The sequence below is a fragment of the Drosophila tropicalis genome, unplaced genomic scaffold (genome assembly GCF_018151085.1).
Source record: "Drosophila tropicalis isolate 14030-0801.00 unplaced genomic scaffold, ASM1815108v1 contig_443, whole genome shotgun sequence".
In the NCBI taxonomy this organism is placed as follows: Eukaryota; Metazoa; Arthropoda; class Insecta; order Diptera; family Drosophilidae; genus Drosophila; species Drosophila tropicalis.
The window spans coordinates 3,701,940-3,722,562 of record NW_027172907.1 but is presented as its reverse complement, the minus strand read 5'-3'; the positions used below and the strand labels follow the sequence as shown (position 1 = coordinate 3,722,562).

The window sequence follows — 20,623 nt, the reverse complement described above, 5'->3', positions numbered from 1 at the left end:
CATTTTGGCGAGTTTTTAGCCATTTTAACTATGTATGTATTTAATACACAAATTGATAGTATTTGGTGGTTGTAGTAAGTGTGTGAGTGGGTGGTGTGAGGCGAGTCCTAGCGTGGTCTCGCTTCAACTTCCTCGTCAATCGATGATTTAACAGAGAGAGCCTAGGACTGCCAACTTGATCGAAAATGTGAATGTTTGCCCAAGTGTTTGCCCGCCGTTAGCTGAAGCTAGTTAAAGCTAACCATCAGCGAGTGCAAGTCGCAGTCGCAAGTGAAACGTTGAGACGGTAACGTTACTGAACGCGTCGTCGTCCACAATGTGAAAATGTAAAAGAAGAAGGAAAAAAATTTATATATATATAAAATATCAATTGGAATTTTTTTGTGTGTTTCCCATTGTGTATTTGTGTGTTAGTGAGCAAGTTGGCAAACATTTCAGAAACTGAAACTGCATGCAAATTGATTAAAATGACAAAAGCTGAATGACAACTTGGTGTGTGCCATTTTGTTTGGTGTATGGAAAATAAAAGTGTGAGTAAAAATTATAGACAAAAGGTTTCAAACTACTAAGCAACAACCGAATGCCATTAAAAGGTAAAAGGTTTGTGATGGGATATTTTGTTTTAGTTCGTAGAAATTAGCAAGAAGAATGAAAAAATCCACAGTGAAGCTAAACCGCCCTTTGGTTAGGATAAATCTAAAATAAAAGTAAAGGTAAAAAAGTAACGAGTGCAGGGCATCATGATCATCATCTTCATCGTCATCGTCATCATCATCATCATCATCATCATCACCATCATCATCATCATCACCATGGAGCAGCAAGTGCGTTTCGTTTCATTTCGTTGCGTTGCGTTGGCGGTTGTCAGGGGTTGATGAGATCCATGAAAAGAGGGTTGATTTTCGAGGGGATTCCGACCCGGCATATCGCCGTATATGTGTGTGTGTGTATGCGTGTGTGGATGTGTTGTAATGGTTAATCTCATTCATCAGAGAGCCCGAATTTGAGTTTTACACACATTTTTACGCCTGCGAGTACGAGTATGCGAGTACTACGAGCGAGTAGTTAGTAAACCAGTAAGCTAGCTCTCTCTCCCACACATACTCTCTCTCTCTCGCTCTCTATCCAGCTCTCTCTTTCTCTTTCTCCGTGTCTCGCTTTACGTTTCGTTTGTTCGTAAGGAGAGAGACTTTTGGGGCGCTGTTAATGTTGTTGTCCTGCTTGCACCATTATGCTTAGGCGTAGTGGTCGATTTTAAAAGTCCTTCACGTACATACATATTGCGAGTGTGTAAAAGTAGTGTCAAACCACTGTATATATGTATGTACATACATACATACCTACATCCATATATATGTAAATACATATGTACATACATCCGTTTGTAAATATGTATGTATGTATGTAATATGTATTTAGGTTTCCATTATATGTACATACATACATACATACATCATACACCATCATATGGATGTGGCCTCACCGTAGCCAGGGTCAGGAAATGTGTAATGGAGAGGCATTCTGTTGCGTCCTGTCTCCTTTTTAGTTTTCCATTCTTCTTGGATTTTTTTCTTTTCCATTTATGGTTTTTGCTCTTCAGTCAGGCAGGCAGGCAGATAGAGTCTTTCAATTATTAGTGGCCAAGAGATGGAGCCTTCTTTAGAAAATGCTTTGCGTCAATATTTTTAAGCTTTCGACAGGTGATTTATTTGTGAACCAAACTCTATTAGTTTCAGTTGGACACGCCATCTCAAGAACGTATTAATCATTGACCTGACCTCGACCCTTTTTTTCTCTCTTTTATACGTTTCCAGTGATTTTACTTGAAGCCTCTAAGCCCAGGAACTTGATATGTTGTTGTGTGTTTTGTGTCTGTGTGTGTGTGTGTGTGTTCCCGCACACAAAATAAGTAAAGCTGCCAACTGCTAAACATAAAAATAAATAAATAAATTTGATTGCTATTGCGGTTTTTGCGTATCCCAGAGTCTGGGCTTAGTGTCCTCGCTATTAATCTGTCACAAAGATTTACCCAAAGGCAAATCGAGGGCGGTTTTGATTTTGTTGTTCTGTTTTCGTCTTTTGGTTTTCTTTTTTCATTTTTTTTTTTGTTTTTTGTTATTTTTTTTTTTGCTTTCTTCATCACTATGTTCTTGGGATTGTCTCTTGGCTGTCAACACTCGATGCGTAGCCTTGTCAGCGAACCAGGCAACCAATCAGCCAACCTATCGCAAGTTGAATCTCATGATTTGGCACTTTGCTTAATACGCCGAAAATAGGGCAAGTAGCCGAGCCAATGTCGAAAAGTAGCAGATGAAGCGAATGATGATAAAGGGGTATATTGGCGGAAAGTTGATGTTTGTTGTGTCTATCTATGTGTGCTGTGTGTGTGTGTGTGTGCTGAAAAGGTTGTTAATCAAATATTGACAGCAATTCACAAATAAATCAGAAATGGTAAAATTCAAATTCTGTATACATCTATCCCTTTGCTTGATTTTCAAGCAACATCTACTTTAAATTAATCGCCGAGTCTTTGACAGAAAAACTTTATTTTTATAACTGATTTGCATAGTTTTCCTTATTCGATTTAAGGTAAAATGAAAAATTTCACAATACGACAATCATACGCCATGTTGTACGCCACAAAAAATGATATGAGAATGTTAAAAAACAAAAATGTATACTTTAAATATTCCTCCTTGCAAATCTGAATATATTATTTTTGTTATATATCCGTATCAAATATTATACCAATTAATCACTTAAAGTTCATTTTAGCAAACATCCATATTTATATAGACATGTATTAACAAAGGGATAATGTTTTTCTTTTTTGTACTCATTACTCACACAAACTTGTTTAGATGTTTTAATGTAAAGATAACGTAATACAAGTCATTTTTAATATGGTCTCTAAACTCGAACTTAAAACATTGTGTATTGCCTAATAAGAAATGTGTAAACTTTCGAATCCTTATAAAAGCTTGATCTTAGAATCTTGATCTTGGTGGGTCGAGGTGAAAATATAAAAGATTCTATCTTAACTAATAAGTCTTACAGTCCTCATACTGAAAAAATGGTTTAATGGTCCCTCCTCGAAATTGCCTTTTAGATTCGTCCATAGTTTATATATAGTATAATAATACATACATATATATTTTTGGCATTGTGTAAAAGCTCTTTGAGTTTCTGTCGATTTCTTATAGACAGACAGACAGAGATGTAAGTGAAATACAATTTCTTTGGCCACGCAATTTCAATGTTTAACACATTTTGAGAAAACTATTTCATTTTCAATAGAATGTTACCTCAACGTCAAGCGTGAGAGTGGACAAAAAGAAAAGGAATAAACCAGCAGAAAATTACTTAAAAATGAACTTGTACATTCACACACACACCCACACTAGCACAAACCTAAATATATGTCTGTGTGTGTGTTTGAACATCTACACAGACACACGTTGAGGGTGTAACACAAACAGTGGCCAAAACAATGCGGCTTTTTAGCTTGCTTGAAAAATTACTCATTCACTCATACAAATGCAAGTACACACATAGATTCACATACACACACACAAAGACATACATACACTTGGACTTGCATGCGTCGCGTAGGTGGCTGTTGGCAGTTCCGTTCAGCAGACAAATGGACATGCCTAGTGCAGACATAAGACAGACTGACGGCAGGTTGAGGAGTGCAGGCAGACAGAGACTCACCCACTCAGACCCACACACAAACACACATACAGGCATACATACTTACTTACATACATACACACAAAAATCCATTCGCATTCACCGACGGGGTTGAAGTGTTGCCAACATAAAACACTTTGCCGTTATAGCGTAATTTCTTTTGTTATATCGGTCCGACAGTTAATACACCCGACATCATTCTATGTATGCATGTATATGACTGTATCAGGGAATCTAGGTGTGTGTGTGTATGTGTGTGTGTGGGGAAAAGGTGTCGACAACAACAAGAGCAAACAACAAAGTGACCGAAATACAATTGCAATTTGCTTCTCCTTTCTTTATAGTTAGTTGATGTGTGTCCAAGTTTTTGCCTCATTACACGCAGTACATAAATTTCGCATAAATACAAAACTATGTACTTTCAAGCCATAATTTATAGACAATATATACATACATACATACATATGTATATAAAGTCTCAGATATTCTATACCCATGAAAGTTATGAGAAAAGCTAAGAATAATAGACGATTTTGAATGTGAATTAAAGCCGAAATAGTTTCGATTAACGACTCCAACAAATTGATTTTACCCATTTAATGCTATGATTTTAGATAAAGAAAATTGTATGTCATTCTATATAATTACCATAGATATTAGCCAAATATTGTGTATCATAAATTCACTTTAGTAAACAGTAAGCCAGTCTCTGATGTAAGAATTAGATCTTGTCATTGTGATGTCCTTCCATTAGCCAGGCCAAAAAGACAGGAGCCAGAGAAGTTAGGACCAACAGAGAGTGGCAAAGCAAAAGGCAAAAGCAAACTAAATATTAGTTTGTTCAACAAAAGGCGCACACAAATACATACACACACACACACATAAACACATGCACATACAAAGGAGCATACAAAGCTAACTGAAATCCATACGAATGTAACTGCAAAGCGATGGCAGGCGATGAAACCCCACAGGGCCATTAATTGTATGCCGCCTAATTTTTTATACTCAGTTTTATGTTGTGTTCTGTTGTGTTGTTCTCTGTTGTGTTTTGTTGTGCGAGTATTTTACCATACAGTTACATTTACACTTATTTGCGAGGGCTTCTGTGATAGTTTTGCCCAAAACAAAATACTACGAATTCTCACACTAACTGATGAAGAATGTAATTGGAAAATAAATATATGAGGTATCTAATCGCTTACAATTTGCTTGACAATAAAAGGGATTCAAGTTTAAAATTAAACATTTAACTATTTGTAAATAAAAGATAAGCCATAATTCCAAAAAAGGCCAGCAGGGTGTTATATTGTTCATAAGTTATAGGTCTTACAGTTAACAGTTTCGATTCGTATTTGACTGTATCAATTAATACATTATTATATCTTGGTTCAGCAAAGATCTTAGTAATGGATATAAAACTGAAGAAGATTAGAACAGATGGAAGTTAATTTTATGAACTCTTGATTTTAGCATCAATTTGGTTTTGAGAGCTTTAGGGCTTAAGATTTTCGTCCTCGATCTATTTAGTGGAAAATGATCTTAGCTGTTCAATAGAATAACAACTTTTTGATTGACTCTCTCTATCTCTCTCTCTCGCTATTATGCTACGCACTTATATACCCATTGCCTTGGTTTATGTTATTGTTGTTACTGTTAGTTTTGTTACTATGGTCGACTAAAGCGGCTTTTGTTGCGTTGTTGCTGCTGTTGTTGTTGTTGTTGCTTTTCGGGGCGGACCTTCATTTTTCCGTTGTTAGTCTTGTTGCTGTTGCTGTTGATATGCCTCTAGTGCTTGTAATTTATGCGGCTTCTCCGCTCTACCACCGAATCCATGCTACATGAATGAAATGCGAAAAGCACTAGCAAAACTCTCTCTCACACACACACACACACACAGACACACACGCACATGAACAAAAAATAAAATAAAGACTAAAAGTTTTATGTTTCTCCACTCTATTTTCTCTTTGAACAATTTTCAATTTGTTAAATTAGACGGCAATTAAATCATAAAAATTAAACCCAAAAGAGCAAGAAAACAAGGAAAACATTTTCAAATGTCCTTTTGAAAGCGATTTTCTAAATTGGTCCGGAAAGTTTTCATTTTTTTTGGTTGCCATGACAAAGAGGACGTACAATAACACAAAATAACAACTACAGGAATACACATACACATACATATATGTATAGTCATACGTATGTATATGTATATGTTTGTATGTAGTTATAATGGCAAATCCCGAACAATTTGGTTAAAAATTCATAAAAGTTGAACTGTTGCTGTAAAATTGCTAAAATTGCCGCAAAGGGGATTCTAATTTTTTATGATTGTAGACAGAGGCGGATCCAGAAGAAGATTTGGAGGAAGGATATAATGGTTGTCTTTGCAGCATGTCTTTTTTTCTTCTGCAAATCCTTTCAGGGACGGATAAGTTTTTCTCAATTGCGTCTCTTGTTGCATCCGCCTGTGATTGTTGGTGCATATGTTAATGTATGTATGTATAGATGTCGTACATCATATACATATATATTGAATGAATAGAGACTATCAAATTTCATTGTGCTAAGCTGTCATAAGAAGACCAATCTACCTATTATAAATATAAATATTACATTCAATTTGAAGCTATGAATCCTAATTCAATTAAATATCATCTGAAAACCTTAACAGATATATCTAACGCCTAATTTCTATCCTGATGTGTACTTCTGTGTCCTCTTAGAATAGGCCAAGAAAGAACTTGTCAAAGAAGAGCTTGTCAAAATTTACTTATACCTACCTATAACAGACATAAAAAGAGTCATTGACGACTGTTAGAGGCTTATGTATGTATAAAATAGAAATGTATTTTCCTTATCAAGATTAGATCAATTAGATTTTAGCCACCATTTCTAAATTCGTGTAGTGTCACGCCTTCTTTCGTGTGAAGTTTGTGAACAAAAGTGATTGTTGCACACTAAGACATTTAAGCAATTATATACATAATCTAAACACAGATAATACAAATCGAAACTAAAATCTATGAGTTATAAATTAAAACTTTTTGTACAGAAAAAAACAAAAGGAAAACATTATGTCTCTTCAAGTGCTCGTATGAATGAGATGGCATTATGAAATGGATAGTTTCTTCAGAAAAGAACTAAGTAACTATTTTTTAGCAGGATATGTTAGTATAAATCTTGATCTTAAATTTCAATGAGAAGTTAACCTAAAGAAGGACTATAAGGACATGAACACATAAAAGTAACAACTAAATAAACAACTAAATAATCGATAGCGAATTGTATGAAGCTACATCTTGAGTTTAACAAATGCCTTAAACGGCTCATTTATAGTCTCAGGAAGGTGTTTCCATGTTCCATATATCTATCTATATGTATATATGTACATATATAAAGTGGGCAGGGTCGCTTGCTTTAGTTTAGGGCACTTTGTTTATCCAACATTATTTCTTTGTATTATTTTCAACATAAACATTTATAGTTGGCCATACGAAAAACCTCGGAAATTGTCATTCGAAAGTCTAAAGTCTTAGAAATGAACAAAGGTCAATTAATGATAAATATAAGAGGCCTTAAATTATCATTACATATACATTAAAATCTAATCAAAATATGAACATTAACATATAAAGCAAGAAATCAAAAGTGTGTTTCATTTGATACGGAAAACAAATTGACTGAAAAGATCAGTTCCAAATCTCAAACTTAGCTGACTTCAATATTTACAAATGAGATACGATATAGTCTGCGCAATTTGGAATTATACTATAGTAAAGCTTGATCTTGATATGGATTGCATAAAGAATGAGAATGCATTTTATATTCCTTCAGACTTTAATTCGTTTATTGAGCCATAGACTAGAATATAAAAAGTTAGTAAATGGGTGGAAATAAATTTTTGATATTCCTTATTTAGGTACGTATGTATGTACGTACCTATATATGTATATCCATGATGTGTGTTCTTGGCTTGACTTGAAATAAATTCTAACCAATACCCTGAAATTGAGCACATAGAACTATGCAACGGCTGATTCCCTTTTTGTTCGTTGCACATTGTGTAAATCATGACAAAAACAAAAACGAAAACAAAGAAAAAAAAAAAGTTGGGAAAAGAAAAGAAAAGAGGACACAAAGTGAAAAACTATAATGCGATTTAATTAAACAGGAAATTGGAACACAAACCCAGCTAAATTCGAGCTGTGCAAAATAAAACACAATAAATATATATGAGTGTATGGATCTGTATGTATGTGTGTGTGTGTGTGTGTGTGTGTGATATATGTTGAAGTTTTTGCTGCTTCGGGCTTTCTCATTATTATTGTGCCTTTATGTGGGACACGAACGGAAGCGAGAGAGAGAGAGAGACACACACAGAGAGTGGAAAAAGAGAGTGGAAAATGAATAAGGGAAACCGGGTAATGAAGGTACAGTTCAGTTCTCTATTCCTCACATTCTCTCTCTTTCACTCTCTCTTGCTCTCTTGCTGGCTTCGTTCCGTAACTGCTGCCGCTGATTTCTAATGTGATAAACTTGGTGAGTACAAAGGCGCCGCAATTGCTACTGCACCACCCCCCAACCTACCAAACACCACCCACAACCCACCACCCACCAACCACCAACACCCCCCGATATTAAACCCTGGACCAGCAGCTGCACCCAGTCAGTATGAGCTTTTGGATTGGCCACCGTCTGGCCGTTTGCAGTTGATGCTCATTATTTTTTCACACGCACCTACCCCAACAGAACCTTCTTCTTCTCCGTCTCCCCCGTCTTCTTTCCTTCTCCTCTACGTTACCTCCTCTCATATGGGCAATGTATGCATGGACTGCGCTTCAATGATAAACTGTTTCAAGCGGCGTATACGTAATATTTCTTTTTGCATAACATACTCGTACTTTTAAATTCACCCACATCCAAGCCATACCGCCACGTCCCTTCAGTCCTTCGCCGCACACACCCCCACACACACACACACACACACATGGTCCTTTTTCCGTGGACGTTGGTTAAATTTATGCATTGATTTCCCGATTTATGTGATATTTTCTCTGGCATAAATATGAAAAGACACATGAATGAGAGAAAGGTGCGAGGTTAGGATTCGTTTGTATGCATGTATGTAAGTTAGTTGAATAACAAAGCCGATAAAGTTCAATTAAAATGAAACTAGTTAAATACGTTTCGAACTAACAACTAGCTTGGACCAATAAACAGATTAAAAGTTTAAAAATAATGCGGCAAATCGATGAAATCTAAAAATAATCGTTGGCAGCGATAGACCCAATTATCAACCATATTCGAAAACGACTCTGTGTAGGTTATCATAGAAAGAATCAATTATATAATTTGGAATTTTTTGCTAAATATACACATACATAGAGCATATATAGAAATTCACGAATTGTTATAAACATTTAAGATGATAGCGGGTTAAAACATATTTCAAATAGTAGATGGAAAACGATAAACAAAAAACAAATAAAATAATTCATTTAGATTGTTCATACTTTTGTTGTTGCTTTGTCATCATTGTTTGATTTTTTTTCTCTTTTTTCTTCGCCAATATATACGACTAATTAAACTCCATATCCTAACTTTTTTTCTCTCTTTTTCCTTTTTTTTTTTTGCAGAGTCAACTTTGGGAAAAATGTAGATGAAAATCCCTAAATGAAAGCTCTTCTAATTGCCGAACAATGACAACAACAGCAATAGCAACAAATCTCCATACGACGACAACAACAACAACAACAAATAAGCAAACGAACCAAACTGAGCGAACAAAAGCAAAAACATCATCAGCAACAGAAACAGAAACAACAAGCAAAAACTTTTTGGCTAAAAGCAGCAGCGAAAATCGCTGCAAAAATTGAGTCACAGCATCATCAGCGACAGCAACAGCAGCAGCAGCAGCAGCTGAGGAGATGCTGTTGATGATGACGCCCACATCATGTGGGCCAGGTCCGCCAACAAAAAGAAAAAAAGATGCCACCACTACCAGTAACAGCAGTAGCGGGAGTGGGATCGGCAACGGCAACGGGAACGGTAACGGAAATGGGAACAGAAGCAAAAGCAAATCCAACCCCATATCGGGCATTCCCAAATGGCTTCTAATGCTGCTCATCATGCTTTTTGCCATGGCCCAGAGTCAAGTGGCAGGCGAGAAGAGCAAACATTGTAAGTACAAAAATGATATGAAACTTTTGCCTACACATTAACGAAAATATTTCAAAATTACACTATCGAACATATTGTAATCAAAATTCTGAAAATTAAAATCTTGCATAAGCTTTACAGAGATATCAAAAGAAAATTTTAAGTATGAAGAGACCTAGGAAAGGCCTATAAATAAAGCCCTAAGAATTTTCAGGACTTTCAATATCAAATGACTCAACGTAAGATTTAAAGGTTCTTTCCCAAATTTGTTCAATCGGATAGAAAGTATTGATGATATAACAATAATATGGCAGATTTTATTCCAAAATGTGTAAAAGAAAAGACATGATCGATCAATTAGTTGACTTTAGTTATAAATATTTCAGATTCTTGATTTGTGTGTGTGTGTTTTTCAAGTAAGAGTAAGAGAAATGGAAATTTTTGTTGCTTAGTGTTTAATATTAACATAGAAGGGACAATTGCTTGACACATTTCTTTTTCTGAATTAGGTAGGCTGTGACTGAATTTTTCCTCTGTGGAAATTGTTGCATTTCCATCGATCGATTTTACTTTTCACTGAAAGTATTTACAAAGTCGCTACAAGAATGTTTGCTTTATGTGATTTTCTGACAATAAAAATTTGTTTGAGCAAATGTAATAAAAATGCCACAAAAAAGGCATCAAAAAAAAAAAAAAAAAAAAAAAAGGAAATGTTTGAACTATAAACACATATCAAGAAGCATATAACATTTTCTTTTCCTGAGAGTGTGCGGGGGTGTGCGGGGGGTGTGCGTGTGTGTCATTTACATTCGACATATTGTGGAATAAACAACAACAAATAAATACCATTTTACGATGCCAATGTCAATGTGCATACATAAGCAAAATAAATATCTGTAGGTACACATACATACATACATGCACACATATGTATTATATGTGTATGTGTATGTATATGTGTGCATATTTATGTGTAGTTATTTTAGTGTTTTGTCAGCAGGGCAGTGCATGACAGAAATAACTTGAACATTGCGAGTCATGCAAATTATTTTCATATTTTAGCATTAAATCATAATTAAAAGAAATTTTCAAGTGAGAACAACTTACAACAAACTTTGCTTGAGGAGGTTGAAAAAAAGAAATATAATAATAATAAAGTTCATTGCATACTTATTTGGGTTCGTTTCCGGTTGTCGGTTTGCTTGCTGCAGCTGCAGCTACAGCACGACTAATTGCTCTCTCCTGCTTTTGCCTCTGGATGTTGTAATGAAATTGAAATCTCGTTGATGCCGCACAGTGTTATCAAAGTTAAGCAAAACAAGAGCCATTCAAGAGTAACCGTTTCCATTTGAAATTGACCAACATTGTTACGCACTGTTGGCAAACTGTATGAGAATTTGATCTTAAATTACATTTTATGTCTTGCTAAAAAGATTTGATCTGAAATCACTGTGCTTGCATGTAGATATAATTCTTTTTCCAGACTCTGCCCTTTTTCTTGCTCATTTCCGGCGACAAGAACGACAACGCTTAGCTTTAGCTGCACTCACTGCGGTCACACACGCATACACAGACAAACTTCCCTCTCACCACCTGCACCTCTTAAGCCCGTGGAGTCCCTTTTTTACTAGGCTGTCCTCGGCAGACTTTTGTGGCCCACGTGGCGTGTACTTAATTTCCCATGCTTATAGCCAGGCGCGTTAAAACTTTGCTTTTTTTCTCTCTCTCTCTTTCCCTTTTGCTTTTTGCTGGCCACATTTCTGAGCTGCACTCTACTCTTTTCTGGATAGAGTGAAGAAGTACCGGGGGTTGAGCTTTGGGATTGCGAGGAGTGGTCGTTGGGCGGTGGCGGATGGAGGCTTTTCAACTCGTTCAACAAAAATTTTGCACAAAAGTTTCATAATTAATTTCATGTTAAGTGGCAATGCGAACCCTTCTCACCGCCCACCTTCCACCTACCACCTTTCCATTCTGGAACTCCACCTTGTCCTGCCCGCTCCTATAGACGACTACGACCTACTACTTCACTGCGTTCAGTTTTCCTTTTTTTTCCATCCTGCTTCCTCGTCTTCTCCTTCATCGTCGTCGTTGCCGTCGTCGTCGTCGTCGACGTCGTCTACATTCGTTCACTATATGTATGTATGTATATGTATATATATAATTTTGGTTGGTAATGTCTTTAATTTGAATTGTCATTTCCTGTCTCTAACACTTCAAAGTCTCTGCGGTCTCTTTGCCACCTATTTGCCACGCCCACCGCCTATTCTGCACGTTCAACTTGATTAGCGTAACTTCTAATGACTCGCACGAGCAGCAGGCAACAGCAGCAGCAGCATCAGGCAAACTTGTTGGCCCACAAACACTCCCATACACACACACACACCCACACACCCACACCTAAGTAAATACATCTGTGGTGTGTGTATATGTAAAAGAGATACCAACTCTCTTCTATAGGCATGTGTGACAATATTTTTGTCTTGCCAAGTGGTTTTCATAATTACTTTGTGTGCTCAGGCAACAAATTTTTTTTTTTTTGTCAGCATTGACTTACTCAGCCAGAAAGAGAAAGGATCAAGTGGGAGAAACTTGGGAAATCTGCCATTTTGAAGGGAATAAACAACTTATTAGTATAACTTTGATAGATGGACATAGATTAGCATTAGGAGAATTACAACATTTCAAATTAGTTTTCTAATCATTCATCCTTAAAGCCAAGTAACAAATGTTACAAATTTTTGCTAATTTCTTCGATAATTTCGAACTCTAGGAGGTTAAGTTGAAAAGTAAAACTTGGTGAAAATCCAAAGAAATTTTATCAAAATATTGTTTAAGTGGATCTACCAATACTTTTTCAGTCTATAGCATACTTTAGGGGGCAAATTTTCCCCACAAGATGAAACAACAGACTTTGTCATAGAATAAAAAGTCTTTTTAAAATGATTGAAGCTACTAAAATGAATTTCATTAATTTAATGTTTTTGTTTTTCCTGGTGTTATTATTGTTGTTATTCCGTATTTTTTTTTTGTGCAAAGAATGCCAGCAATTAACGCACAGACAAAAACGTATCAAAATCGATAATAGATGAAATAGAAAAGCGAAAATGAAATTCAATTTGAAATTTATTATCACAAATTGGCTGCAATTTATTTACGCCTTATTTATGGCTAACCAATTAAAAATGGATCAAAATTACCCAAAAACCAAATACGAATTCAAATACACGAATTAAATGCCCGAAAATATTGATAAATGATTTGCCAGTCCCACAATTCGTGGACAATTTCACATTGTTTGCTGCCGGGTGCATGGCTAAGAGAGAAGGAGAAAGAGTCCGCCATCCGCCATTCACTGCGATGATGTGGTGGTGGGTATATGTATGGGTGTGAGTGTGCTCCACTTGCTCCACCATGAGATGCCAACGCATCAATAGTCGATTTGGCATTGCCCAAAGGCTGCTCCAACTCCAACTCCTGTTCCTATTCCTGGTGATATTCCTGCCACTGTTCTTGTTGTTGCTGATTGTTGGTTGTTGTTGGTGGCTGCTGCTGTTGCTCTTTGGCTTGCTATTTGGCCAAAAATTGTTAGCTACAAATGGCATTTATTATGCGTTTGCTTGATTTTTGCCACTGGCTGCAATTTATCTTCCATAAACATTTATCACTTTTCCCTTTTTATTTGACGTGTATGTATTTGCTCTCTGCGAATATCGCGCTGAGTCATCACCCAAGACTTCAAGGCTTTCCAAACTATTGGATACTCTTATCTCTTCTTGATAACCTTTAAGATATTTCCCATACTAAAATCTCTCTTTTTTTGTCTGACTTTTAACTCATTGATATTACAAACGACTAAGTAAGTTCTAACCAGAACATCCACATAGCTCCTTCACTTGTATGCTTAAATATCAATGTTGATATATATTTATATTGTCTGTTGTATTAGCTTAATTTGACGATATATTTCCGCCCTCTGGGTCAATGCAGAGTGATGAGTTTACCCTTAGATTATGGATCTATGAGTGATGAGTTTTCCCCCTTCTCTTAATCATTCTCCTGCATTGTTGTTGTTCCTCAAGTAAATCATTTTTTTATTCTTCCAGTCGAAAGAAACGAAATAATAATTTACACAATGTTAAGTAAAGCAAATGATTGCGGCGTTTTGTATGCTTCTGGATTTTTAGAAAATTAAAATTTATTGCTCACGCAAAGCCGCTTCCTTTTTCCTTCTTCTTTCAGCTCCTACCCAGTTTTTCTCTTTCTCTCTCTCCCTCCTTCTCTGTGTGTGTGTGTGTGTCTTTCTTGGTCTTAAACGTGGGTAAACCGCAGCAGTATTAGCAGCCCTTTCTGTTGAAACAAATTTATTTCGAAATATAAGTATGTACGTCTGTATGTCTGTATATCTGCCGCAGTGGACCAGTTGGTCCCCAATGTCTGTGCACACACCCCCACAATTTACCACAACTGCCAGCAGTGCCACCACCATCACTAGCAGCACCCATACCATGCGCCAAACCAGGCCCCCACGTTTTAAGTCCAAATCCATCCATTCAGATTTATGCCATACAAAGAGCAAAAGTTTTATTCCATTTCTTGGTCGTCGACAGTTGTTTTTCTCACAAATTTATTGGCAGTGGGCCATCAGCGCGAATGCGAATGCGAATGCTTGAGTTGGGTTGCACTGGGCCTGGATTGAGGCAAACACACACACACACACACACACACACACACACATACAGAGTCCGAGTTGGGGAAGTCGGGGGAAATGTTTTTGCCAACGGCAACGTGACATATTTTATAAGATTGTATAATGCTCATATTATTGCAATGAAAGAATGAAACCAAAACGAAAAGAAAATTTGCACAAAACCTAGTGAAGACTTTGACACAATTGGTTGGGTCAAACGGAGGCGAACGTCCGGAATACTGAATACTAAAGCCTTAAATGTATATATACATATCTGTATGTATATATGTATACAAAATCTGTCGGAAGGATAAGAATTCCATGTCAATATATAAGAACGACGCGACGTACAATGCGTAGACCATAGACGAATGCTTATTTCCTCTTTTTGTTGCCAAAATTTTACACATCGCACGTACAATAGGGAGAATAGAGAATTGAGAATGAATATATAAATGAACAGAATAATAATATATATATCTCTATAATGATTAATCTAATTGTGCAAGATTTAGTTAATTCTCTCTTACCATTTGCTTCAACTTTTAACCGATCTAAATTCCTCCTTCAGAAGTGACCTCAAGTGGTCTTAAAGGTAGGGTTGACTATAAATTTCAAGTAGGTCGTAATCTAAAAAGATAAGTAAGAGAGTTAGTCTATTCAAAGTGACACATGTCACTGAAAGTTCCATAACCAAATGATGTGATGCATAAGAAGAGAATTCAATTCCTTCTTTTTTTTTGTAGTTTGTATTGACGCATTTTGTTGCATACTTCCAGGCGAGATTGGTAAATCAAGTGAAACTAATATTAAATTTATGAATATAATACATATACATAAGTATGTGGGTGTGTGTATGGGTGTACAAATATACGTATATTCATACAGATGAATACGAAATCCGATGAGTTCTTTAATTGATAAATCTAATCTAATTTCTGGCGTATCTTCTGTTTATGTCATGTAGCTCAAAAGCACATAAAATGAGTATACAAAATTCTCTTTTATTCCCCACCAATCCCTCGCCATACTGTGTGAACAGATAAGAGTTAGGATATACAAAGGAGACAGAAACGGAGAGGGAGAGGCATTGCGGTGGGGACGGCGGCGTCCTTTTCTCAGTTAAGCACGTGGAATCCCTTTTGTAATCAAATGCACAGAAAATTTTATTCTATTCAACAAAAACAAAAGTCCAAAAAGAGTCCACAAACCTCTCTGGGCTTTGTATCCTGGGTTGGGTTGGATTTTGTTGGCTTGTGTTGTGTGTTGGTTCGGTTCGGCGTTGTTTGGTTTGGGTTGCGTTGCGTTGAGTTGGATTGGGCTGAATTGGGATGGGATGGGTTGGGTTGGATTCTATTCTATATCATCCTCACTTTCTTCCCCATTTCGGTGTTCCTCTATCACTTTGTGTGTGTGCGTGATCCACTTAGGCGTTGCTGAAAACATGGCAAAAACAAAATATAAGTGAAAAAGAATAAAAATAAAAGAAGAAAATTCCCGCGCACTTGCAAAACAAAAGCAGGCAACAAAATTATCTGCCGGGCTTGGCTTTTGGTTTAGAGAGAAAGAAAGCGACACAGAGAAAGAAAGAGAGAAAAGAGAAATATATATGGAAAAGAATATTACAATAGCATCAAAATAAGCAACAACAACAAGAACAACAACAACAACGGCACCAACACCAAACAATGCAGTAATAAACTAGCGGTAAAACTATGCAAACAAAGTTTTTCGCTTTCGCTTAAGAAAAATCCAATAATTTTTGCAAAATATTTATCTCAGACGCGAACGAAATTTAATTAACAAAGAAAAAACTGACTAAGAAAGCTAAGAAACTAAATTGAAGAGATCAGAAAAGAAGAAAACAAAAAGAAGCAAAACAACAAAGAAAAAAGAAAAAAAGAATAAAATTAACAAAGTTTTTAATCTACTCTACTAAATAGTTTAAGCCCTTTGGACAAAGATCAGAAAATCTAGTTTGGGAATATTTTAGCGGCTTAAACTATACGCAAAGATCTTATTACATGAAAATAAATACCAATTTTCAGCTAATTAGCATAAAAATAATTAATACTTGATTTTTAAAGCGTATAAAATCTTCGATGTGGCTTCATTATCATTTGTCATTTTTTTTTTTTCAATTTTATTTTCTATTTGCACAAGTTCTTAATGAAAAATTTGTCATTTCTTCACATAATTCGAATGCCCATTTCAACAATTTATCAGTCGCAACTGCCAAAACTTTTGTGCAAACAGGCAAAAATAACAAGGAGAAAGAGCAAGAAAAAAGGACAAAATGCAAAGAGAAAAACACTGAAAATGAGGGAAAAAGGACGAGAAAATCCTTCATCGTGCGGAGAGAACAAAACGAGAAAAAAAAAGGGACAAAACTGTCGAAAGTTTTAACAGTGACCATTGTCAATCAAAAAGAGACATCTGAAAATCAGGCTATGATCAGATAATGGCAGAAAAGCTGAAATTAAAATAACAAAATGTCAAAAATCATTTATAGATTGATTGAAAGAAACGTGTATATATATATAGGATATTATTTGGATATTAGCTTAGTAACTTGGATGGATGGAAAAGTTGAGATATATGTTACACTTTTCTTTTGATAGGGCGGCAATATGCTTGATTATTGCAATCAACTGAAATGAAGAGGACAGGAGAAAATGCTTAAGGAAATACCCCTCTCTCTCTCTCTCTCTCTCTCTGTCTCTCTCTATGTACAGTTTACTCCTTTCCTCTTGGTGTCTTTCTTTCATTAGTGTGTCACTTCGTCTTTTGTGGTCATGCTCGAGTGGTTTTTGTTTGAGGTTGCCACATCTTTTGCACTTTCTTCTCCCGAAAACTGACAAAAAGTTTAATGATGCGTTTAAGTTGCACAAGATGAAGCAGGAAGCGGAGGCGGAGGTAGAGGATGGACTGAACTGGCAGAGCTGATGGGGTGCCATTTGCCAATGGAGGCCATGGAATTGGCAATGGGAATGTGATGAAGTTGACGCTTGGTAATAGCCATAAAATATCGAAAAGTTTGACACTTTGCAAAGTATATAGTAAAACAGGCAGACAGACAGACAGAACAACAGAGTCAAAGAGAAGAGGTAGAGAGAAAAATCTTGCACTTCTTTTGATTGATTCCCATTGCTTAAACTTAAGACAGTGTTATTCCTCTAAAAATAAAAGTTTAATCAAACTAAAAAGCTTTTTAAAAGCAAACCAAATATGAAATATAATATTTTCATCAATGGACTTTTGGATTCTAATCTAATCTAATAGAGGACTTTATCATTTTCCCCAACATACGTTTTATATTTAAATACAATTCTTTTTTCCATGATTATGGGTTTCAAACATCAGCAAATTGTCTTCCTTTTTGGATTAAAATTAACAAAACTGTCTAAAATATAATACAACAAGTTTAAAAATGTTCAATGATAAAAAATTAAAATCATTTAAATGTAAATTGAAAGGCATTATACTAACTAGAATAGAAATAAATGAGTTTTTCAGAGTTAAGGGTTTTTAGAACTCTTCAAATAAAATTTGTCAATTTGAGAATTTTGCTTTTCAACACAAATGATGAGAAATTTATTTAATTGAATGTATTGTGTTAGGTTTTTCAAGTGCTATTTCTTGAACAATTCGTGCAGAGGTGAATAAATACTTAGTATAATTTAATTTTTAGCAGCGGACGTCTCAATGGTATCCTCCAATTTGGAATCCTCCAGCTGCTTGAATTGTATCAATATGACCAAATAGGTGGTAACAGCTGAAAATATTTTGAATAATGTTGAATTATCGATGGCAAAGAAACCGTAGGCTGTAAATTGAACATCCTGATTGATGCTCTTGGTTAGATATTTATCAATGATGTTTTGAAACTCTTTGCTCTTGCCATACACCCGAGATAGTATCTGGGAGGTGTTATTGGCCTCAGAGGCCAAGGCATCACAGGAGCTGCATATGATGATCATGGTGGCTGTTTCGGCAATTACCCAGGCACACGATAAGCCCATGGTATCCTTGACATTGCTCATACTGGCCGTACTCCGGAGTGAGGTCAGGGTGGCAAAGGCCAAATAGCTCTGATTCGTGACCGTGTAGAAGGAGAAACCGAAGAAGAAGAGCAATGACACACCCGTCACCGAGTTCATGTTCTCGGTGATGTAACGAAATTTACAAAACATTTCAATCAAGTTGCTCAATTCGCGCCAGTTTTCTTTGTCATAGGTGGGAAACTTCTCCTGGCGCCTGGTGAACTCATCCAGGCGACAATTTAGGAACTCAATGCGCTGGGCCAGATTCATCAGTATGATCCTCAGATAGATGGCAAACAAATAGGAATAGAGCAGCTGCAGGCTATAGACAAACATCACAACACATTGCCTCTCCGTGTCCATCTCGCTGAGATAATGGACATAGTAGAATGCCACCACAACAACACCAGCAGATGATATGGCCAACAATGTGCCCAAAATACGGCAGCTGTATTGCCTCTTAAAGCCATTCACCTCCAAATACTCATCGATTTTGGCTATCTCACGCAGAGTGCGACAATGTTTGCCGCCATTGTGCACACTGGACAGGACAATCATGGTGTAACTGCAGATGCAGAATAGTGTCTCGATGGTGCGATTGATTTCCTCGGTGTCTCCCTGTATGGCTGGCGATTTGCTAGTTGTCAATTTGTAAGCCCATGAGACAAATAAAACATCCTCGCAGAACATTATCGAGCTAACCATCAACAGAAAAGCCACAAGATATCCATAGATTTTTCCACCAGTTTCCAATTTGAAGCTTTCCTCTTGATCCATATTATAAAACGGTATCAAAGCAAAAACCTGTGCAGGTTTCACAATGCTCTTCAGGTCTCTTACAATTTTCATGGCCACCAATATAGCAAAAATGTTGACGACTACTTTCCACCGATACCCACAATCGAATGTGATAACGAATATTTCCTCACAATATTGCATACTAATTGTTATTGTCATCAAGTGTTAGTCGGTAATGTGGTACTTAGCAGCTAAGTGCATTACTTATTATTGATTTGTCAGGGATAGCATATAATCTATTTATTTCTCACCCTTTGGAAAACTTTCATTTAGTCTTCATTACAATTTGGTCAAGGCACCAAATAAATAAAACTTTTTGCAGCATTCAAAAAAGTGAAAATCACTTTCTTTTCTTTAATTTCTTTTTTTGTCGAATGAAATTCTCATTGCGGTATTTCTTCAACACTTTTTGGGTTAGACCTATTCACTTCCAAAGAAACTAAACTAAGTATCTGTATTTTTTGCTTTATCAATCTATTTACACTTTATTTTGTTGTAATTCTCAACCAGTTTAAGCTTGTGGCCATTGCTTTCAAGCCGAATTAAATGCCAGGTTTGATATAATTCAAGAAAGTAGAAATCCACTGAAATTCATTTTACTTATACGAATCCTTAGCAGCAAGTTTAGTTCGGTTTCACTTTGTCCTTCTAAGCCAAGCCCTTTGATTCACTCTCGTCCAACTTTTAGTATATTCTTGATAATCTATGTCGTTGTTTTCTTAACTATTATATTCTAGGACTTTGGTTGGCCAATTCTGGGATTGTAAAACTAAAAAGTTTGTCTCCATTACATTGATAAACCGCTGACGTGGCTTAATGATAAAAAAAAAGTGATAATAATAAAAATTATAATGATGAGCCATGTAAAATTGATGGACAGAATCAAAAGTGTTCGCTCATTCGCAGTCAGACTACAATCATTACGCCAATCGGCTTCGCCTTCGCATCCAAATCCAAAACAAATGGTTAGAGGATAGCTGGCGGATGGAGGGAAATCGCCCAAGCGAAAAGCATTTACTTCAATTATTTCATTAAAGCAAAAGTCCAGAGGCGGCGCATCATCTGGACAAGTAAACGAATATATATACATACATATATATAAATTTTCGGAGAGAGGTCCAGGCGGATGAATCGCGGGCTAATGGAGCGTGTGAACTCACTCGGCAGCAGTTGGTCGGCTTAGTCAACTGTGCTGCTCCGGCTGCTCCAAATGATGACATCTTCGGGTCAGTCGAATATT

At 36.3% G+C, this 20,623-nt stretch overlaps 2 protein-coding genes across 2 annotated transcripts in view; one reads left to right on the top strand and one right to left on the bottom strand.

Moving 5' to 3' along the window:
- The first annotated feature begins 261 nt into the window (after positions 1 to 261).
- Positions 262 to 20,623, top strand: part of loaf (lost and found) — a 33,493-nt gene continuing 13,131 nt past the window's right edge. The window contains exons 1-2 of the mRNA XM_068285872.1: positions 262 to 530; positions 9,333 to 9,876. Coding sequence (XP_068141973.1) covers positions 9,624 to 9,876 — 253 coding nt within the window. The 5' untranslated portion in view covers positions 262 to 530; positions 9,333 to 9,623. The remainder of the gene's footprint in view (positions 531 to 9,332; positions 9,877 to 20,623) is intronic.
- On the bottom strand, positions 18,223 to 19,434 carry Gr68a (Gustatory receptor 68a). The gene has a single exon (XM_068286100.1). The coding sequence runs from the start codon at positions 19,432 to 19,434 to the stop codon at positions 18,223 to 18,225; it is 1,212 nt and encodes a 403-aa protein (XP_068142201.1).